The 23,397-nt window shown below is 51.6% G+C and overlaps 1 protein-coding gene and 1 pseudogene across 1 annotated transcript in view; both read left to right on the top strand.

Moving 5' to 3' along the window:
* The first annotated feature begins 467 nt into the window (after positions 1 to 467).
* LOC141584981 (small ribosomal subunit protein uS2-like) lies at positions 468 to 1,335 on the top strand (annotated as a pseudogene).
* Positions 1,336 to 21,544: 20,209 nt separating this feature from the next.
* Positions 21,545 to 23,397, top strand: part of TMEM132B (transmembrane protein 132B) — a 484,193-nt gene continuing 482,340 nt past the window's right edge. The window contains exon 1 of the mRNA XM_010347677.3: positions 21,545 to 21,798. Coding sequence (XP_010345979.2) covers positions 21,732 to 21,798 — 67 coding nt within the window. The 5' untranslated portion in view covers positions 21,545 to 21,731. The remainder of the gene's footprint in view (positions 21,799 to 23,397) is intronic.

Raw genomic sequence — 23,397 nt, 5'->3', positions numbered from 1 at the left:
CAGGGCTGGGCACAGTGTCATACCTGTAATCCCAGGACTTTGGGAGGCCGAGGCAGGTGAATCACCTGAGGTCAGGAGTTTGAGACCAGCCTGGCCAGCAAGGCAAAACTTCATCTCTACTAAAATTACAGAAATTAGCTAGGTGTAGTAGCACCCATCTGCAGTCCCAGCTACTGGGGAGGCTGAGACAGGAGAATCCCTTGAACCTGGGAGGCGGAGGTTGCAGCGAGCTGAGATTGCACCATTGCACTCTAGTCTGCATGACAGAGACTGTCTCAGAAAAAAGACAGCAAAAAAGAATGATTAACTAGTAAGACGTGCTTAACTTAATGGGGTCGAAGAGGACTTTAAGGGGTCTCGAAGTATCAGGTATAAAAAGGTTACTACTACCTTTCTGCGCTACCCATGGAAGGGTCCATACAGTATTGTTCTGGATTCGCATCGTAACTTAAAGAAAAACTTTCACAATGTCTGGAGCCCTTGATTTCCTGCAAATGTCCTTAAGTTTCTTCCAGCAGGAACCCACTTGGCACTGACCTTGACTTCCAGATGGAACAGTATATTTGTAAAAGGAAAAGTGATGGCGTCTACATCATAAATCGGGAGATGACCTGGGAGAAGCTTCTGCTGGCAGCTCGTGCCATTGTTGCCATTGAAAACCCCGCTGATGTCAGTGTCATATCCTCCAGGAATACTGACCAGAGGGCCGTGCTGAAGTTGGCTGCTCCACTGGAGCCACTCCAAGTGCTGCCGCTTCACTCCTGGAACCTTCACTAACCGGATTCAGGCAGCCTTCCGGGAGCCACGGCTGCTTGCGGTTACTGACCCCAGGGCTGAGCACCAGCCTCTCACGGAGGCGTCTTATGTTAACCTACCTGCCATTGCTCTGTGTCACACAGACTCTCCTCTGCGCTGTGTGGACATCACCATCCCATGCAACAACAAGGGAGCTCACTCAGTGGGTTTGGTGTGGTGGACGCTGGCTCGGGAAGTTCTGCGCGTGCGTGGCACCATTTCCCGTGAACACTCGTGGGAGGTCACACCTCGTCTCTACGTCTACAGAGATCCTCAAGAGATGAAAAAGAAGAGCAGGCTGCAGCCGAAGAGGCTGTAGCCAAGGGGGAGTTTCAGGGTGAGTGGACCGCTCCAGCTCCTGCGTTCTCTGCTACTCAGCCTGAGGCTGCAGGCTGCTCTGAAGGCGTGCAGGTGGCCTCTGTGCCTGTTCAGCAGGTCCCTACTGAAGATTGGAGCGCCCAGCCTGCCACGGAAGACTGGTCTGCAGCTCCCACTGCTCAGGCCACTGAATGGGTAGCAGCAACCACTGAATGGTCTTAGCTGTTCTTACACGGGCTCCTAAGCAACACGGGCGTAAGGTTGATGGAAAACAAACATCAATTTCTTAAAAAAAAAAAAAATTACTACTACCTTTAGACTGAGGAGAAAGGGAGAGTGAAGAACTATGGACCTAGAACGATTCTAGTCCCTGAGACCAAGAACCAGTCTTCTTCCAAGAGAACGTAGCTACTACGAGAATATACAATTTGCTGGATGAGGACATTGTCGAACAACGAAGCCTGCAGCTGGTCCATATATACCGTCTGCCATTGCCAGAGCATGTGAGGGGCCACAGCTGTTCTCTAAGAAATGCCCAACATGGTGGGGAGAGTCAACATGGTTCATGGTTCAAGGGTAACATGGTTCAAGGGCAGAGTGAAAGCTGGTTGGTTGAAGCTGCTTGCTGGGTGTGGTGAGCATGGCCTGAGGGGATGGGTGAAGCTCGAACGGAAGGAGCCGCTGTGTAGGGGGAGTGTAGCTGAGGATCCCTCAAGGCCACTGTGGAAATGGCCACCAAATGAGGAGAGCATGGCCTGAGAGGGTCACTGAAGCTGGCTGAGAGCTGCTTGCAGTAGGAGAGGAGGACTGGAACTGAGTGGACGCGCTCTCCTGCCATATAGCTGTACAGGTGACCCATGTCTTCTACGGGCAAAGCTGGGCATTCTGCCCGCTGGCAAAGGAGAAAGGTTTCCAGGGCCCAGCTCCAGGATCGCCAGACATGGCAAAGAAGGGCGGCTTTGGACCTGAGTGACAATAAATCGACAAGTGGAACAGGAAGAAGGACACAAGAGGCTGGGAGGAGAGATTTGGGGAGAGTTTGGAGAACTGAGAGGAGGGATGGAGCGTGAAGGGCATGGATCAGGGAGGAGAGGAGAATTTTCAGAAATATTTCTGTGAACCACGTGTTGTCTTTATTGTATTCAAGAAATGCAAATAAGGACCGTAAGTTATGCCGGAGTTCCCTTTTGGTTGATGGACGATGTTACACTGGCCACAACACTACTTTGAGACTGGAACACTTGGGTCCTGGGTTTCTAAGTGGGTTATGACAGTTTTCTCTGAGCCTAAAGCAGAAATGTACAAGGGAAGCTTTTAGGTTTATTAGAGCTGCCCCAGGGATCTTGTTTTATATTATTGGTTCTTGTCTTTCCATAAGTTGGACTGGAAATTTGGAAGTCCAGGTTTTAGTATTTATTTATTGAGACGAAGTCTTGCTCTGTCATCCATACTGGGGTACAGTGGCATGATTATAGCTCACTGCAGCCTTCACCTCTTAGGCTCAAGGGATCCTTCTCTCTTAGCCTCATAAGTAGCTGGGACCACAGCCGTGCACCACCATGCCAAGCTAATTTATATATATATATATATATATATATATATATATATATATATATATATAAATTTGTAACCACGGGGTCTCACTATATTGTCCAGACTGGTCTTGAACTCCTGGGCACAAGTTATCCTCCCACCTTGGCTTCCCAAAGTGCCAGGATAACAGGCATGAATGCCTGTGCCTGGCTCAGGTTTTAGTTCCGAGTTTCAAGCTTCATTGTATGGCTGTGTGATGCTGGGACAAGTCACTTAACCTCTCTGAATCGTGGATTTTTTTGCCTAATGTGGAGGATCTAAAGTCTGCCCATGCAAACTCTCAGGGGACGTTGCCATGATGAGGTTAGATAGTGGGTATGCAACTGCTTTGGGCAAAAGACAGTTTCATTCACTTAAGTGAAGCTGTTTGTACCCACATAGTCAGCATATTAGCAAGAAATGTTTTTGCTTGCAAACAACCAGGAAACCCCACCATTGTGGCCTCATTGGGATTTATTTTTCTCATATACTAAGAATTTTAGAGGTGGTTATTTATGGATAATGATAAAGCTGCTTAGTGACATAAGGACCGAAAATCTCCGTGATTCTCTTGACCTTCTCTTCATGGTCACAAAATGATTGCTGTGACTCCAGCCATCAAGGCTACATTTAAGCAGGAAAAAGGGATAGGGCCTGGTTAGGCACCTCGGTTCTATTTTTTAGGTAGTTGAAGGTATTCCCAGAGGATCTCCAGACCCTTTTATTTCATCTCACTGGACAGCAGTAGGCCTGCAGGAGAGTCTAGGAAAAGGGGTATTTAGCTTTCCCACCCCTTCTTATTCGAGGAGGCAAGGGACAAAGAGAGAAGTTGGGAGCGGGTGTTGGGTTAGACAGCTGACGGTGTCGGGAATAGCTGGCAAGTTCTAGATGGCAGCAGCTGAGACTGTTACGCTGGGGAGCAGCAGCCCTGGCGGATTTGGACCCCTACCCTTGTATCGCCGCTCCTGTGTATCTGAGCCCTTTCTTGGGGCCTGACTGCATCTGAATAGCGGACATTTCACTTCGGAGGTGGGATCCTATTATGAATCAGACGCTTGTCATTATGCAAATGGCTGTCTCACGATTGCTTAGGATTTTCGTTTTCCTATGAATTATTCCGTTTTTCAGTGCTTTTTTTATTCCCCGTGGAAGAAACGAAAACAAGCACTGGCTGATCAAAGGAATTTTCCAGTCATTCAGTCAACAGATATTTCCCGAGTGTCTGTGCCGGGCCAGGAACTGTTCTAGTCTCAGGGAAACAGTGATGAAAGGACCGTTTCTGCAGAAGTGGAGCTTGTATTCCAGGGGAGGAAATAAGCCATCGACAAGCGAATTAGTAAATGACTTACGAGAATGACACGTGCCTTACAGACAATAAAACATGGTAGGTCAATAGATTCATGGGTGGGGGGGCTTCTTTAGATGGGGTGGGCAGCAAAGGCCTCAGAGGAAGGGAATTTCAGGAGAAGCCTTAAAGATGAGAGGAAGCTAGCCATGCGGCGATCTGGGGGAAGGGTGTTCTAGGCAGAGGGAGCAGCAGGTGTGAAGGCCGTGACGTGGGAACAACATGGTATGTTTGGGAAAGAGAAGGATGTCCAGGAGGATCCAGCACAGGAGAGAGGACAGAACAACAGGAGAGGAGGCTGGAGATGGGTGAGCCAAATCGCACAGGGCTTTGGAGAGGCGATTGCGCTAAAGATTCTGTCTGCTGGGGGCCGGTTTGTGGTCATGGGCCATTGAAACTTAACCCATTGGCCAGGTGTGGTGGCTCATAATCTCAGCACTTTGGGAGGCTGAGGCAGGCAGATCACTTGAGCCCAGAAGTTCCAGACCAGCCCGGGCAGGATGGCGAAACCCCGTCTCTACAAAAAAAAAAAGAAAAAAAAAAATTAGTGGGGAGTGGTGATGTGTACCTGTAGTCCCAGCTACTTGGGAGTTTGAGGTGGGAGGATCACTTGAGCCTGGAGGTCAAGGCTGCAGGGAGCTGTGATCAGGCCACTGCACTTCTGCCTCGGTGACAGAGCAAGACCCTAAAAAGAAAAAGAAACTTAGACCGTTAGCCCATTGTCCTGCTGTTACCTCCCTCTCATGGTGTCTTATGAATTGTTGTGTCCATTGTGGGTTTCTTGCCCATTGTCCATTTTCCCAGTTTGAATGTAAGCTCCGTGTGGACAGGAGTCTTGTCTGTCTTGCCCATGGCTATGTCTCCAGCACCTAACAAGGTATGGTGTGTAGTGTGTGCTCAAAGATATTTAATGAATATGTATCTGTTTTCTGTCGCTATGTAGCAAGTTACTCCAAACTTAGCAGCTGAAAACAAACCCCACTTACTCGTTCCAGTTCTGTAGACGGGGCATCCAGGCACGGCGTGGGCAGGGTTCTCTGCTCAGGGTCTCACCAGGCTGTAATCAAGGGGTCGGCTGGGCTGTGTCCTCATCTGGAGCCTGGGACCCTCCGCCAAGCTTGTGCTCAAGGTTGGTGTCGTGTGGGCGTTGAGTTTCTGTGGTGGTCACACTGGGGTCCCTGTTTCCTTGCTGGCTGTCCCCAAGGAAGCTCCTGGAGGCCCCCACATGTCTTCTCGTTGGCTTATTTCATCTTCAAAGCCAGCAGTGGAGAATCTCCCTCACTTCGAATCTCTCACACCTCCAATCCCTGATTGCAGAAAGAGTCCAGTCTCTTTTAAGGGGTCACCCAAGCTGATCGCCCTGTCTCAGGGTCAGCTGTACCCTGTAACAACTAATTACAGGTGTGAAATCCATCATAGTCATGGCCTCCTGGGCAGGAATCTTAGGGGCCATCCTAGAACTCTGCCTACCCAAGGAAGTCAGAATGAATCAACGCTCATTCTTCTTCCCCATGAGAGCCATTTCCACGCCCCCACCGGCCCAACCACACCTGCTTGTTGGTGGCTACAGCTCTGGTGTCATGGTTGCTGGGAGCACTCTTCTCCGTGGGTTTCCGCTTGTGCCTCTGTACTGGGCGCGTGGTCCCACCTTAGGGCTTGTGCGCGTTCTGCCCCTGCCCGAAAGCCCCTCCCTGTAGACCTCGGAGTAGCTCCTTCTCTCACTCTGTATTTGCTCACATGTCATCTTTTCAGATTCCCTCCCTGCTAAAAACCGACTCCTTCCACTCTAAAAATACTGTGTTTGCCTGTTTGACTCTGCAGCGTTTTTCCCCACCCTGCTCCGTAGTGTACTTACTCCTTTGGTTATGGTCTGTCTCCCTGCACTAGGCTGGCGGCTTCACAAGTGCAGGGAATTTTGTCTGTGAGATTTGCTGTCACGTCCCCAGTGCCTGCGATAGTGCCTAGCTCACAGGCAGGGCTTAATACGTTTCTGTCCAGGGAATGAATGAATGAGGCTTAAGGAGCACAGTTTTAACTTTCTTTATCTGATTTTTCTTTTTTCTTTTTGGAAAAACCTGAGCAGGCACAAGTCTCTCTTCCCCAGGCAGCTTCGTTATATAATCAGGGCCTCCGTTCTGCAAGGAACTGTCAGCGCCGCTTCAAGCAGTTATATTTAGTGTTTACAGCCTCTCCTTTTAGCTGCATGAGCTCTCCCGAAGAGCTCTGGAAATTAGGCCTTGCTTCAATAGGGAGAGAGGGCTCCTGGCCCGGTCCAAGTGGGTCCCAGGGGCTGGTGGGCACTCATTGATGGCAGTAGCCAAGCAGCCCTGACCTCAGGGTCAGCCTGTGGTCAGTGTCAGGCTCAGAGCATCCACATCTAGGGGTGGAAGGTGAGTTTGTCTTGTAAATCACAGAGCTAGGAGAAACCAAGGATGGGAGTAGAAAGACTGATTGGAGTTCAGATCGTGGTTCTGACACTTGTTAGCTGTGTGACCTTAGTCCAGTTACTTAACCTCTCTGGGCCTCATCTTCCTCATTTGCAGAATGGGGATAGATCCAGCATACCTTTATTTGGTGAAATCATTCATGGGCAGTGCCCTGCAGGGTAGGGACTTCACCATTCAGATATTTTTAGTTGTGTTCTGAGAGTCCCCTTGCTTGGTTCTGAAGAAGGAACGGGTACACCTGAGATGCCTGGGGATGAGTGATGGTAGACCCACGTCCCTGGGGGTGACTGATGGCAGACCCCCTGGTGTTCTCTGTTCTCCATGCTGCCCCATGATGTCTGGGGAGCTCTCATGGACTTGCTTGGTTTTGGGATGAGCAGAGCTATTTCCTAGGCAGGGGCAGACTCCAGTTCGTGGGCCAAGTCCGGCCCATCCCCAGTTTCTGTAAAGGCCCTTCAGCTAAGAATGGTTTTTGGATTTTTAAATAGAAAAAAGAGAAGAATCTACAACAGAGATGCTGTATGGTTTACAAAGCCTAAACTATTTCCTATTATCTGGCCCTTTACAGAAAACTCTGCTGACCCATGCCTCAGAGGATGGAGTGCCGTGGGAGTTGGGGGTGGGCTGCTGGGGGAAGGGCAAGGCCCAAAGCAAAGTCCAGTGTGTGTATCCCCTGCCCCCGCTGTAAAATCCAGTAAGTTAATAATGGCTGCTACTTGCTGAGCACCTAGTCTGTGCCAAGCACATTGCCTATGGACATATTCTAAGCCTCAGCCCAACTCAAAGCATAACAGCCATCACCAACCCCATTGTATAAATGGTAAAACTGAGGCTCAGAGAGTCTGAGCTGCCTGCCTGAGATCACACAGCCGGTGAGTGGCAGAGCTGGGATTTGAACTATGATAGTTTCTGATGTGGGAGCCTGTGCTGTTTCCCCTTCACCCCAAGTCCCAAGAGGCAGGGTCAAAGGGCATGGAGAGGGACATCTGTGTGACATCTGTTGACTGGTCTGCCCCCTCCTTGTGGTCACCACGGAAAGTGTTGGAGCAGTGACCCTGTCCCTAGCATACCTGGCCCAGGGAGGGTGGAGTGATCTTGCCAGACAGGATTACTTGGTTGCAAGTGACAGAAACCAAACTGTGGATAACAGCGGCAAGCAATGGGGAAGCTCATGGAGTCAGCAGGAGACTGGAGAACCAGGCTAGAAGTGGGTGGTCCAGGCAAGCTTGCTCCCTCGGCCCCATTCCTGGAGGAATGTGTTTGAAAGGGCGGGTCTGATGGGTCTGACCTGGCTCACGCCCACCCTTGGCTAGGAGCGGGCAGGGAGTCCTGAGGGAGGTGATTCTCCAAAGGGAACTGGCTCTGATACAGAGACAAGGAGGATGCTACTGGCCAGCCAGGAATGAATGTCCCCTCCGGTGGCCTCCCCAGGACCAAGAGATGGCAGCCTCAGCCTTCTCTTGACCATAGGGGTGGCTAACTCTGGCCTCTTGCTGGCCATTTTCTTTGCCACGTGGATGGAGACATAGAGAATGCCCATCTGCTTCCAGCGGGAAGACTGGAGCTGGCGCGGGAGGAGAAGCAGAGAGCAGGGGCTTTCCGTGCTTCCTGCAAAGCCACCTGGCTTCCAGCTCACTCCCGTGACCCAGCTGTGCCCATGCCCGTGGGTTTGGTGAAGCAGCCCTGGACTCGTGTAATAAATTCCTGTCTTCGCACAGCCTCCCTTCAGGGGGCTTCTTTTACTTGCAAACCAAAGTGTTTTCGTTAACGCAATGACCAATAGGTGGGTTTGGGTGGGGACAGTCCTCCCTACTGGTCTTTGTGACAAAGACTGTTGTTTTCTCCCAATCTCCCTTCTCCTTTTTGCAAACGAACAGAAAACTAATTCTAACTGGCCCCCTAGAATAAAGAGGTACATCTCTTAGCCTTCCTTGCTGTTTAATGTGACTGTGTTCAAAGTTCTGACCAATGGGTTGGAAATGAAAGTGTGTGTGTGTTACCCTCCCAGGAAGTGTTTTTAAATGGAGAAACCAGGTCCTTCTCTACCGCTTTCCTGATTGTTGGAATTTGAATGTGATGGCTGGAGCTCAGCAGCCACTTTGGACTATAAAGTGACTTGGGAACTGAAGGCCAGTCATAATGAAGCAACAAAATAGAAGGAATCTGGGTTCTTGACACCATGCAGCACTATGCCCGCTTTATTCTGGCCACCTCTGGACTTAAAGAATTTGAGATAAACAAAGTTCTATCTGTTGAAGCCATTTTTTTTTTTTCTGTTACTGATAGCTAAACCAAAACCTAGCTGCTGCAGCCTTGGCGGTGATGTGCAAGGGATGGTATAGACACGTTTGTGGTAGACTGTGTGGTCCTTCCCAATTCTTCAACTCTCAGTATGCACAGTCTTTGCCATGTGATGTTGCCATTTTTCCTGATAAGTGCAGAATGTCCTTCTTCACCTCCTTGGCTTTGCACTTGCCCATGCGACATGCTTTGGCTGATGGGACATTAGCAGGCTTGACGCCAGCACACCCTTGAAAGGGCTTCCCCTATTGTGTTTCCGTCATTGCCTTGAGACAGCCCTGCCATGATTCATCTGCTGGTCCAAAGAGAAGGAGAAACCTCTAGACGCTGGGACCAGCCCACAGCTGGCAGAAAAGCCCAGCTGAGCCCAGCCTGGGTCAGTGGATCCTCAGCCAAACTGTAGGCGTGTGAGCAAGAATGAATCATTGTGGAAGCCACCCAAGTTCCTGGTGGTTTGTTACACAGCATGACTGTGGCCATTGCTGACAGATACAGTGTTCTCTCACCCTTCAGTGGAACTAGATGGCAGTGTCTCTCCATGTCCCCTCCCACTGCTCCTGAGTCTCTGCCCTGCAACTCTCCCTCCTTGTCACCCCTCCTGTCCACGAACTCAAGGTTACTTAGAACAACCCTGGCTATTTTCCAGACTCCAGGGCTGCTCAGCCTGAAGTTTCTGTCTCCTGCCTCAGTTACATCACGCTTGCCTGAATTCTCCAGAATTTGTGACTAGAAAGGAAAGAAGTCATGTGTCATGTGACTTTGATGTTCTGCCTTTGCAATGGCCATAAAAGGAAGACACCAGGGTAGAGGAAAGCTCTAGATGCCTTTCCATCCAGCCCAGGAACCTGCTGATGGTGGACACTAGGGAGACCCTGGGACGATGGTGCTGGCTGGGGAGGGAGGAGCTGGCCTCTGGGAGACGTCACACGCTGCCGAGTCCAGGGGCGTGCGTGTCCTTGAGTGTCCAGAGCATCTGAGTGTGCCTTGGGAATTCAGGCAACACAAGCATGTCCAGCTCACAGACTCACTTGTGTTTCTGAAATCTGCAGCAGAAATCAGCAAAAGGCATCACACCTAACAGCGTCTGCAATCTTGGTGGGAGCCCTCACCCCCGCCTTCACAACCTCCTCCACGATGAGGGAATGAGGGAAGCCATTGGCCCCTCAGAGACCCATCTCAGCTACTGGCCCAGTCCTCAAATCCCAAGGAGTCACACGGACATAGGCTTTTTCCGTGGCCGGTTTACTTGAGGTCTACAAACTCGATCTTGTTTGTTTTATTTATTCCTCTTTAATGTACACTCTCTGTTTCATGCAATTAATAAAAGACTTCCATTTCAGGTTAGTTCATTACACGTTATGAATTTATAAATGTCAAGGAGATGATCACAATGAAATATAGATGGCATGGTTCCTAGGATGCTATACCCAGGGTGACTTCAACAGTTGTGTTTAATAAATGCAGTGGCGTCCCTTGTCCCAGAACAGATGTGAGGTCTGCTTGGAGGCTGATGCAGAGCTCAGCACCTTGCGTCTTTAGTGCACGTGAATTTTCATGGCAGGGATCCCAGTGTTTTTAGCAGCTCCTGGCTTTCCCAGCCAATCAGATTCTGTTCCTGAGGTTCCATCATCAGCTCTAATAGCCCACTTGTTATTCCCTGTTTGCGTTCAACATGGATCGAGGAAGTTACATAATACTCAGTGATGAACAACGGTGTGGCCACACCACAGATACAGCTCCTGAGGGGTGGCTGTGACCCAGTGACAGTGTTCTGTCCCTCTGTAGGTGGCTCTGGGTCTTGGCATGTGGAATCACTTTCTCAAGAGATGGAGGGAGAGCCCTGTGGTGGCTCGGAGAGGGCCCTGGGGATAGCTAGGTCTCAGTTCACATCCTCACTCTGCCATTTGGATGACCTGGAACAAACTGATTAAGCCCTAGAGGCTCAGTTTTCTCAGCTGCAAAATGGGGATAAAATACGTCCTTCAGTATTACTGGGATGGCTAACGGGTTTGTCACCTGGGAAGGTCTTAATAAACAGTAGGACAAAATGACCATAATTATTTTATTAGGTGTTAGAGAATACTCACAGCCGGACCTCTGCACTGATACTGGTGAGGTTTCCTCCTCTCAGTCAGGGAAGCAGGAGGACGAGATCCCGACACGCTGGAAGAGAATTCAGCAGCTGGGCGTGGTGCTGCATGCCCGTCTTCCCAGCCACTCGGGACACGGGCGGGAGGATCGCTTGAGTCCAGTAGGTTGAGGCTGCAGTGAACTATGATTGCATTGCTGCATTCCAGCTTGGGAGACTGAGTGAGACCTTGTTTTTGTTTGTTTGTTTGTTTTTTTAAAAAAAAAAAAAAAAAAAAGAAAGAAAAACTCCAGGCTGGGCGCTGTGGCTCATGCCCGTAATCCCAACACTTTGGGAGGCAAAGGCAGATGAAGCACTTGAGGTTAGGAGTTTGAGATCGGCCTGGCCAACATGGCAAAACCCTGTCTTTACTAAAAATACAAAAATTAGCTGGGTGTGGTTTTGGGAGCCTGTAGTTCCAGTACTCAGGAGGCTGAGGCAGGAGAATCGCTTGAATTCAGGAGGCAGAGGTTGCAGTGAGCTGAGATTGCACCACTGCACTCCGGCCTGGGCGACTGAGTGAGACCTTGTCTAAAAACAAAACTAAAAAACAAACCCAACAACAACAAAATTGGGGTTTACTGAGCTGTAGGGTCAAAGCTTAGGTTTTGCATTTTGGGAGAGCCACCCTCCCTCACTGTCAGGCTATGTGATGTATAGATGGGGCTGACCTCCCTTCCAGCCCCAAGGTCGCACCTGTAACTCAGTCCTGGGCAATTAGCATATTCCATCCCCTTGGGCACAGTGATTGGTCTAGGGATAGGCATGTGACATCACTGTGGCCAATAATATTCCCTCCCTGCGACTTTTCTGCTGAGATTAAATCCTGAGTTCATTGAGCCCCTGGAACGAGCCAAGCCTGAGCCATGGACCCTTGGAGTGTGTGAGTCAACAAATACCTTTTGACTTAGGTTTTTTTTTGTCATCATAAAAATAGAACACTGGGCTGGGCACAGTGGCTCACGCCAGTAATTCCAGCACTTTGGGAGGCTGAGGTGGGTGGATCATGAGGTCAGGAGTTCCAGACCAGCCTGGGCAACATGGTGAAACCTCGTCTCTACTAAATATACAGAAATTAGCCAGGTGTTGTGGCATGCACTTGTAATCCCAGCTACTCAGGAGGCTGAGGCAGGAGAATCGCTTGAACCTGGGAGGCAGAGGTTGCAGTGAGCCGAGATGTCACCTCTGCACTCCAGCCTGGGTGACAGAGCCAGAGTCTGTCTCAGGAAAAAAAGAAAGAACACTGTTCTGAGCCCTGTGGCTCCAGACAAGAAGAAAACTCTTGGCCCTTTGTAGGCTAAATGTAGTGATTTGGCAAGCCAGACAGCTCCGAGGCAGGTCCTCTGAGAGGATGTGCAGGATCGCGCCCATCAAGCCCCAGGTTTGGCGCTCCAGGACGCTTCTTTAGTTCCACTCCATCCTGTCCTGTGCTGAAGGGACACTTCCTGTACCTCCGTGGAGCTGCAGTGCTTTGCAAACCCTAAGAAGCTAATTAACATTAATCCTGGCGTGGTTCTAAATGCACTCTAAATTTCCCACAGGAAGCTCTCCTAAAGGATTCAAGAATAAATGTAATTTGATAGAGAAATAAAAAATATTTAAAAGCATGCAAAGGCAAATGTGGTCAAGAGAAAGAGCTATGCAGATGCGACAGGCCACCCATTTCCCCAGCAGCGGCGTAATTACGATCCTTCACACCTGGACAGATCTTCAGACTTTACCAAGGGGTAGTGGACTTAAACATTCTGTAATAGACCAGGCGCAGTGACTCACACCTGGAATCCCAGCACTTTGGGAGGCCGAGGCGGGTGGATCATGAGGTCAGGAGATCGAGACCATCCTGGGCAACATGGTGAAACCCCATCTCTACGAAAAATACAAAAATTAGCTGGGTGTGGTGGCGTGTGCCTGTAATTCCAGCTACTCTGGAGGCTGAGGCAGGAGAATGACTTGAACCCGGGAGGCGGAGGTTGCAGTGAGCTGCCATTGCACTCCAGCCTGGCAACGGAGTGAGACTCCGTCTCAAAAAAAAAAAAAATTGTGTAATAAGGCTGGGCACGGTTGCTCCTGCTTGCAATCCCAGCACTTTGGGAAGCTGAGGCAGGCGGATCACCTGCAGTCAGGAGTTTGAGACCAGCCTGCCCAACGTGACGAAACTCTGTTTACTAAAAATACAAAAATTAGCCAGGCGTGGTGGCCCACGCCTGTAATCCCAGCTACTCGGGAGGCTGAGGCAGGAGAATCGCTTGAACTCAGGAGGCGGAGGTTGCAGTGAGCCGAGATCGCACGACTGCACTCCAGCCTGGGTGACAGAGCGAGACTCCATCTCAAAAAAAAAAAAAAAAAAAGGGTAATGAGTAATGATAAAATTACAACTAGTGGTAATTTCGATGATTTTCCAAATTTTATTGAACTATCTTGATATTTACCAATTCTTGATACAGAATGAATACCTGAAGTTTTAATCTTTTAATAGTTGCATAAAACGGAAAGTGTAGATTTAAAATGAGCAAATAAGCCAGGTTGAGTTTGTAGACCTTGAATAAAGATTTCAGCAAATGGCACCGCAGTAGATTCACAGGAATCTGAGTCAGCATAACTTTTCAGAGAGCCAGTTAATGTGAAATTTCTTTCTTTCTTTTTTTTAACTTTTGGTACTTTTTTTTTCTTTTTATTTATTTATTATTTATTGCATTTTAGGTTCTGGGGTACATGTGAAGAACATGCAAGATTGTTGCATAGGTACACACGTGGCAGCGTGATTTGCTGCCTTCCTCCCCTTCACCTATATCTGGCATTTCTCCCCATGCTATCTCTCCCCACCTCCCCGCCCCCCACTGTTCCTCCCCTATTTTCCCCCAACAGACCCCAGGGTGTGATGCTCCCCTCCCTGTGTCCATGTGTTCTTATTGTTCAACACCCGCCTATGAGTGAGAACATGCGGTGTTTGATTTTCTGCTCTTGTGTCAGTTTGCTGAGAATGATGGTTTCCAGGTTCATCCATGTCCCTACAAAGGACAGGAACTCATCGTTTTTTATTGCTGCATAATATTCCATGGTGTGTATGTGCCACATTTTCCCTGTCCAGTCTATCATCGATGGGCATTTGGGTTGGTTCCAGGTCTTTGCTATTGTAAACAGTGCCTCAATGAACATTCGTGTGCATGTGTCCTTATAATAGAACAATTTATAATCCTTTGGATATATACTCAGTAATGGGATTGCTGGGTCAAATGGAATTTCTATTTCTAGGTCCTTGAGGAATCGCCACACTGTCTTCCACAATGGTTGAATTAATTTACACTCTCACCAACAGTGTAAAAGTGTTCCTATTTCTCCACATCCTCTCCAGCATCTGTTGTCTCCAGATTTTTTAATGATCGCCATTCTAACTGGCGTGAGATGGTATCTCAATGTAGTTTTGATTTGCATTTCTCTAATGACCAGTGATGATGAGCATTTTTTTCATATTTTTGTTGGCCTCATGTATGTCTTTTTTTGTAAAGTGTCTGTTCATATCCTTCGCCTACTTTTGAATGAGCTTGTTTGTTTTTTTCTTGTAAATCTGTTTTAGTTTTTTGTAAATGTGAAATTTCTAAACTGCATATGTTTCCATTTGACAGTTCATCTTTTAAGGAATACATCCTGAAGACCTAATCTCGCACGTGGATAATGCTGAAGGAATAGGACTGTTGCTTTTTAACAGTGAAAAGTTGTAAATGACCTCAAATGTTTGGCAACACAAAAACTGGTTAAACAAATTACAGCACATCCAATGAGAGGACTGTGCAACCTCACTGCAGTTATCATATAGAGAAACATGTCAGTGCTGTGGGAAGATGTTCATAATATGTCATCACGTATGAAGGGCAATTTAAAACAGTACAGATCATGCGAACCCATTTTTTTTTTTTTTTTTTTTTTTTTTTTTTGAGATGGAGTTTCGCTCTTGTTACCCAGGCTGGAGTGCAATGGCGCGTTCTCGGCTCACTGCAACCTCCGCCTCCTGGGCTCAGGCAATTCTCCTGCCTCAGCCTCCTAAGTAGCCGGGATTACAGGCACGCGCCACCATGCCCAGCTAGTTTTTTGTATTTTTAGTAGAGACGGGGTTTCACCATGTTGACCAGGATGGTCTCGATCTTTCGACCTCGTGATCCACCCGCCTCGGCCTCCCAAAGTGCTGGGATTACAGGCTTGAGCCACCGCGCCCGGCCGTGAACCCATTTTTAATTAAAAAACCATGTCGGGTATGCATAGGAAAGGGACTGGAGAAATACATTAAAATATTAGCAGTGTTTATCTTTTAAAGGTGGCAGTTTTGCTTTTTGAATATTTGTATCTTTGAGTTTCTGCCAGGAACAAAGAATTAGAAAAATATTGAGTTATGCTACACCAGAGAGCTAAAAAAATAAAAAATAAAACAAACTCTCACAAAGTTAGTTTAAGAGAAATAGAATTTTTTACTTTTTTTTTTTTAACCAATTGACTTTAAGGTCTCAGGCTATTTTGTTGGGAGTTTTTCCTGAACCCACCATGATGGCTGGTTTGGCTGTCAGCTTGCCTGGATTCGGGGTGCCCGGATAGCTGGGTAAGCACTGGCCATTCTCAGGGCTGCTGCAGGGACTGGCGCCGTCTCTCTTCTGCTGAAAGGGAAGTGCAGGTCGTTTGGTATTTGAGGAGGATGATTGGGCTGTCCCAGGTGTGTCTGTGCGGGTGTTTCTGGAGGGGACTGGTGTGTGAGTCTGTGACCTGAGTATGGAGGTCCCCACTGGCAGGGGCCAGATTTAGTGAGGAGGTAGAAGGAGGCTCTCTTCTGCATCGGGGTTGCCCTTCTTCTCCCGCCCTTGGACATCGAACTCCAGGTGCTCCAGCTTTTGGACTCTGGAGCTACCACTAGCCCGACCCTGCAGGCTCTCGGACCTTCATCTTGGACTGAGTGTTACACCATCGGCTTCCTTGGTTCTGAGGCTTTCGGATTGGGACTGAGCCCTACCACCGGCTTCCCTGGGTCTCCCGCTTGCGGATGGCCTCTTATGGGACTTCTCCACCTCCACGATCAAGTGAGCTGGTGCCCCTAATAAATCCCTGTGCAAAGCTTTAGTTTTGTATATCTTTTTTTAAAAAAAGCATTTAAACATTTTTGGTAGAGATGGGGTTTCACCATGTTGGCTAGGCTGGTCTCGAACTCCTGACCTCAGGTGATCCACCCATCTCGGCCTCCCAAAGTGCTGGGTCTTATAAGTTCTCTGTCTCTCTGGACCCTAAGACACCACAATTAGGCTGCTTTTTGCTGCAAGTAATGGTTGTCCAAATAGCAGTGTTTAAACAATGCAGTTTATCAGCTCCATGCAGAATATCAGCTCAGTGAATGCCCCTGGCATTGGGACTGCACTTCTGGGGTGACACATTGGCTTCAGGATGTTGCCAGGCTCTGTCTTTCCACGCTCCCACCAGTAGCCACCAGTGGACACTGTGGCACCTCATGGTCACCAGAGGCTGCCAGGGCCCTTCCCATCACACTTGTACTCAAGTTGCCAAGAAGGAAGAGGGTGGAGGCAAAAAGGAACTTTGTCTGTCATGTTTGATCAAGGAAAGTGGTCCTCGTCCAGCTCCTTTTTACATCTCATTGGTCATTCTGGGCCCCATGCCTCTCCCAGAACTGCCCCTGGCTTGAGGGAATGTGGTTGGCTGAGACCCGTTAGGATCTGACTCCTTCCCCAGGGCTGGGCATGCTGCCCCTCAAAAACTAGGGAGCCTCTTGGGAAGGGATACAGAGCTGCATCTAGTGCCTGGGGTCTTGGGTTGTGCCGAGGTGCAGTGGGTGGAGAAGCTTTGGTTGGCCTAACTCATCCATCTTCATTAACGGACCCTGTGGTTGGACTGATTGGGGTCAAACCTGATTCTGCCATTTGCTGGCTGGCAGTGTGGCCATGGAAAAATTGCTTCACCTCTCTGTGCTTCAGTTTTCTCAGCATAAAATGATTGTGGGATTAAATGAGTCAAAACATGCAAGCCCCAAATGATTGAAAACAGGTCTTCTAACAGAACATTATACACGAATGTTTACAGCAGCACTATTTATAATAGTGTTTCTAAGTTAGAAACGACCCAAACGTTCATCAGTGGATGAATGGATACACAAATGTGTTCTATCCATCCAATGGAATATTAGCCAGAAAAAGGGGTGAAACATTGACACAGGGTTCAGTAATGTCAATCACTGAGGACAGATGCCAAGTGAAGAAGCCAGACACAAAAGATCACACGCTGCATGATCCACTTGGAACTAGTTAGCGGCGTCGTCAAATTCAGAGACAGAAAGTGGTGTGGTGGGTGCTAAGGATGGAGGGAGGGGAGAATGCGGAGTGACTGGGTACCCGGTTTCTGGTTGGGTGATCAAAAACTTCTGGAACTAGAGAGTGGTGATGGTTGCGTCGCACTGCGAAGGTACTGCGTGCCACTGAAGTGTACGTTTTAAAATGATCAAAATGGTAAATTTCATGTTATGTGCATTTTACCACCAAAACAAAGCAATACAGATGCAAACTGCTTCGGGCAGTGTCTAGCAGGTATTCAATGCTGCATAATTATTTATTATTATTATGTTATTAGTCTTGTTCTGCTGTAGCACACTTTACACTTGCTCCAAATTCCACCGGTTTGGTGCCTTCACCCCCGGCTGCCACCTCATACCCTTCCCAGCCCTGCGGGTCCAGGAATCATTTTATCCTGGGAAGCCGGGGGTCAGAGCTGTTCAAGGTGCTTTCTGCTCAAACGCACAGGAAGCCATTTCTCTCTTGCAGCCTCCTCCCTGTTGGGGTTGTACCTGGAAGGGAACTCAGATCCCTTGTGGTCTGACTGTTCATGGGTTCGCCGGGGCTTCCCTCACCTATCAGGGCTCAGCTCTTACCCTACCGCCCCATCCATATGTCCAGGTGTGCAAATAACTGATTTCTTGAAATTCTTTATTCTTAGGAGATCCTTGATTACCTGTATAAGTAAGTGAGATTGGCTTCTGGTTTGAGAGGCCTGTTACCCCCACCACTCACCTGTGTCAGTTCTGAGTTCCCGGAAGATGCCAGAGACATCAGTGTGTGCACTGGACAATGAACAGTCCCAGGTTTTGCAAAGAATTTCAGCTGGTGGTTACCACGGCAGCAGCTGCCTGCGTGTTGGCGTTCAAGGGCAAAGGGGTCTGTTATTGCTGCTGCCAGTTGACTCGGGTGGGGAAACCTCTCTGCCTATTCACCTCCATCTCAACCCCACCCACACCCCAACCCTGACTTGTTCTGCGGCGCCTTCCAGGCCTGCAGTACCAGCTGCAGCCACGAGATGGCAATGTTGCTCTTCGCCGGTAGCCCGGCGGGCGCGTGGGCCGAGCTGCAGCAGAGCTGGGGTGCGGGGACCGACCGCGAGCAATCCGTGTTGGGGGCAGCCTCTTGCTGGGCAGTGGGTGGCGGGACCTGAGGAAGCCTTGCACGGCTGGGCTGGGGCTCAAGGCTGCCTCTTAGTCGAGTCAGCCTCCCCACACTTACAGATCCAGGGGAAGGACCATTCCTGGCCTCAGTTTCCCCATCTGTACCTAGGGTGAGATTGCAGGCTAATTCTTATGGTCCTGTCCCGGGCTATGAGGCCAGCAGGCTGGGGGCGAGAGTCTGGGTAAGAGTGAGAGGAGAATTCCGCCCAGCCCTGGGGTCAGCCAGCCTCTCAGATTTGCCCCAGGCCTTCAGAAGTCCAGGGAGGCCTTTTTCCTGCTTATTTCCTCCAGAAATACTCGCTTTAGAGATACAGGCTCAGGGGCCTGATTAATATGCAGAAATCCTCATCCAACCGCAAGGCAGGCTGAGCCAGGCTGGAATTCGCATCCCTACTCCACATACGAGCTCAGAGAGGATTAGGGGCTTGTCCGAAGTCACACAGCTGGGGGATGGAAAAGCCACCCTCAAAATCAGATCCCTGCCTTCAGCGTGGGGTTCAACCATCATCAGCATATTTAGTGGGGAAGGGTATGCCCCCTGCCCGAGCTCTGCCCTGGAGAAGCAGGGTGCTTTCTTGGGGTATGACCGGGTAGTCCTGAGTGCGGGGTTGGGGAAGGCAACTGCCATCTCTGTCACACCTGGGACTGTGTGACCGCTGGCTTGGGGACTTGCTGGTCTGATTCACAACCCTCTCTAAGCACCGCCATTAAGCCACAGAATGACCCCTTACCCCTGCCAGAAAATAGCTTTTTATCTTTGGCCACAGTCTCCCAGCCCTCACTGACCTGCTTCCTGGTCAAACACATGGTTCACTTTGGCACCAGCACTTGGGGTCACTCCTGCTGTGGCTCTCCCCTGCTGTTGTCCATTCATTTCTGCTTCGCCCATCCCCTTCAGAGGCTGGCACACAGTAGGTGCTAAGCTCTGCAGATTCTTATGAACCAGTGAACAGGAAAGAGGTGTTGGGAGCAGTTGGGCACAGAGGACCTGAAGAGAGTCCTGACCATGTCTCCAGGATCATCCTCTTAGCTGGGGGAAGGAGTCACAGAGAGGGGACAGATGGGCCCCTCGCAAGGCCACCCCAGGCCCGAGGAGACCTGCAATCCCATTGTCCAGCCTGTTGCGTGGCTCTCCGTGCATTGCAGGCCTCGCCAGGGAGCCCAAAGTGGGCTTGGCCTGGGCACGGGCTCCTTCCAAAGGAAGCCGGTTAGCAGCCGCGGGAAAACCCCTTTACGTCTCCTAATTAACCTGGGCTAGAGACTCACCACCTGCCCCTGGCTTTCTTCCTTCTTTTATCTAGGAAGAACCGAGTGCTGCCTCTGCTAATGAGCTTGTCTGTTCTAATCAAGCAGGTGCCCGGTCCCCCATCCCCTCATGCTAGCTGGGAGTGGGGAGGATTGTTCTTCTGATGTGAGCTCTGGGCCCGCAGAGGAAAATCAGATCTATCATAATAATGGCCACGATGATGAGAATGATAATGTGGACAGTGAGTCCTTTAAATGAGTTCCGACTTCCTAGGTCAGGGGCTTTATATGTGTTATTGGGAGCGCCAGGTGGATGTGCAATGGCTTCCATTTCTCAGATGAGAAAGCTGAGGCTCAGGGAGGAATAAGGGACTCACCCCAGCTTGCACAGAGAAGGAGTGGCAGAGCCTGGATTCTCAGCCAAGACTTCGAGACACCAGAGTCTTCCCCAAATCTATCTTTTCATCACCCCATGCTGCCTTATTTACCGTTTTCAAAGAGTTTGACCCACTTTTTCAGGGAAAACAAGAGATGCCAGAGCAAGTGGCCGGTGTGATGGGGGCTGGGGTGGAGCCGGGACTCCAACCGCTCTCCCAGGTGGGCCACGCCCCATGTCCCTTGTCCTCCTAGCGTAGTGGGGAAGCTTTCAAGTCATCTGAGCGCTGCTGGAGGCGCCCTCACTTGCTCCCAGCATGTCTCATGCATTTAGCTTAGGCCTGCCCCCCCATCCTCCCCCCCTCCCCGTGGCTTTGCCCTGTATGGGGGTGGGGCGCCCAGGAGGATCAGTGGGTTCTGGGATAATTGGTACTGGGGCCCCGTGTGACCTGTGACCTCCCTCCGCACTCTGGCTGCGCCCCTGCCCCTGGATGGAAGAATCCGACCACCCAGTACCCCGGCCCTTTGCAACACCCCGGCGCCTTCACTGCTTGGCTCTGAAATGGGAACTCATTCCCGGGACGCCAGGGAATCTGCCCTTTCCAGGAGAACTCCTGGCCGCCTTCGCGTGCTCCTAGGGCCTGCGAGAAATGGGAAGGCGCATCCTCTAGCTCGGGTGAATAAAGGACCCTGCTTCACGTGGGTGGACATCCCCAAGCGGCCTTCGCTGTGTTCCAGGTGACCGCACCCCGCCAGCGCGCCCCCAGCCCCCATCCCGGTGCGGTGCAGACGCTTCGCACACAGCCCCGGCCTCACGGAGTTCACTCCACCCCTCTCCCGTCTCCCACAGGCACCCGCTAGCTGTGCCACATTTAACCCGGGACCTCCGGTCAGTGCTCAGCCTCTCAGTCTCTGGCCCCGGCAGACACGGTCTCTCCAGAGGTCGCTGCTCCAACCCAGGGGCCCTCCGGTGGCTCCCTCACCCATCGACCTTGGCAACTCCTACCGCTGCGCCCCCAAGACGCCGGATCTAGATGGGCACCCCCTCTCTGCACTCCGCACCCCTCCCGCGGCCCCAGTCCCCGCGAGAGCCCGCGACCGCCGGAGGGCTCCCCGGACTTCTCGGCCGGGCGCCCTCCCCCGGGCCGCCGAGCAGTGGCGCGTCCTGCCGCCTACTGGCAGGGCTACCGCCTGTGCCCCGGCTCCCCGGCGGCCCCTCCCCCGGCCGCGGCCCCGCCCTCCGCTCTCCTCCTCCTCCTCCTCCTCCTTCTCCTCCTCCTCCTCCTCCTCCTCCCGGAGCTCGCTCGCTCGCTCACTCTCTCGCTGGCTCGAGGGGCGGCCGGCAGCTGGCGCTGGCAGAGGCGGCGGCGGCGGCGCGACCGGGATGGGACGGGCGCTGGGGCGCAGGAGCCGCGGCGGCGGCGGCGGCGGCGGCGGGGGCCGCGCAACTCGGGCCAAGTGCGGGGCCGCTGGCCAGGGCGCGGGGCGCTGAGCCTCGGCGGCCCCAGCTACCCGGCCGTGCACGGCCGAGCCCAGGAGAGCGCGCAGAGGCGCAGCCGAGGAAGCGCCGCCAGCGCCGGCGCCTGCGTCTGGGGAGGAGCGGCGCGCTGGGAGCGAGCCATGCCCGGCGCCCGGGCGTAGCCGCTGGGGGCTGCTCCGGGAGCCGCGGGCCGGGCCGGGCGCGCCAGAGGAGCAGCCCCGCGCCGCGCCCACCGCGCGGCGAGGACCATGCCGCCCCCGGGCCGGGCGCCGCCGCTCGGGCTCCTGCTGGCGCTGACTGCGCTCCGGTGCCCAGGTAACGCGCCCCCGGACCCCATCCCCCGACCCCGGCCGCCGAGCACAAAGTTGGCTCAACGGGCGGCTGCCTCCTTCTCAAGTCCCTGGCAGCGTGCATCTCCCGGACTCGGACTGACCATGGGAGACCCCGGGAACCCAGGAGCCCCTGGCGTGTTCCCCTTTGCCCCGCGCCTGAGAAGAGTCCGCCTGCCTTTTCCCCCAAAGCCCTAGCTTCCCTGCGGATTCTTTCGAGACGTAAGGGGACCACAGACCCGGAGCTCAGCCTCTCGAGGCGGGTGAGGGCGCGCCTCCAGGAACAGAGCCCCCTCCCTGCCCTGTCTTGGGCCAATATTCCCCCAGGTCCCGGTTCCTGCGGGGGTTTTGCTAGGTGGGGGCGTCGACGCAGCCCTCCCGCGCCCTGCTGCCCGCGGTCGCACAGTGGCGCGTTCCCGGGACACCTGCGGGCCCCGGGGATGTCTCGGCTGGCGCTGTCTGGCTTGTCCGCAGCCCCTCCCCATGCCCCGCGGCCCTCCCCTGCTTTCACATCGCTCTCCCCCAGCTATCCACCCTCTCCAAGTGGCCTCCACTTGGCCAAAAAGCAGCCCGCTGCTCGCCTCCTGCAAACGCGAGGAGCTAGCTACACCAGCGCCCTGACCCCAAGGCGGGCGGGAGAGGGTAGCCGCGGCCAGGCAGCCCAGGACGCACCGGGCAGCCTGGAACACGGTGATGTCCAGAGCCCTCGCCTGGGCACTGGGGAGCTGGACTCCCTGCTGAACCGGCTCAGCTGTCGCCCAGTCCTAGTGAGTGGGGAAAGCAAAATAGTCAGGTATTGTCCGTCTCCGCTGGAGTTTGGAAAGCTTTCTACCCACCTTGGTGTGGCTACATGTTGGTTCTATAGAAAGGGTATCCTAAAATGACAGTTCTTCCCTTCCCCCCCACCCCCATGCAAGTGGTGGAGAAAATCCTAAAGGCTCAGATGAACCCCGGGAACATCACGAGCAGCCCTTGTGTGCTTTCGAAATCTCAGCTTTCCAGACCTTTTAAAACCAAGACCCATGATTTGGGAGTAGGTGGCTTTTGCTTTAGAAAATCTCTCCCCATTTCCTTAACAAACAAACCACCCAGACAGGCAGAATGCAGTAGAAAAATACAACTTTTAACTTTTCGGCTTTCACTGTCTTGGTAAGGTTCAGTTAGGAGCAAAGCTTGCATGTCAACTTGATGGTCGATGTATTTCATTTGCATGGAAAAAGTCAGCGTCGGCTTCCTTTGAGATGCCCTTAAATGACCCAGAATATTTACTAACACCTTTGACTCGGGGAAAACCTTCTATGGGAGATCTCCAACAGCGTTCAGCTGTGGTTCAGCTTAGAGAGTGGCATTGGGCTTAACGTGGATGAATCTCGCCTGCTTGGCTAAGGAGCAGCGATGATAGCTGTTTTGCTTTCAGCATTCCTCTGCGGAGACGGTTTGCTGCTGGGGCTGAAGCTGTGTTCTCCCAGCTGAAGCCCTGGGACCTGTTTGCAAAAGTGCACAGTCCCTCGGACTTGAAAATTGCAGTTTTGTCTCTATTTTGTTTCTCCACGGGGGTCAGCATTTGCCTGAATGTGCTTATAAG

This window comes from Saimiri boliviensis, chromosome 7, assembly GCF_048565385.1.
Source record: "Saimiri boliviensis isolate mSaiBol1 chromosome 7, mSaiBol1.pri, whole genome shotgun sequence".
Classification (NCBI taxonomy): domain Eukaryota; kingdom Metazoa; phylum Chordata; class Mammalia; order Primates; family Cebidae; genus Saimiri; species Saimiri boliviensis.
Note: the sequence above shows the minus strand (reverse complement) of the source record. Positions and strands in the feature narration are given on the sequence as shown.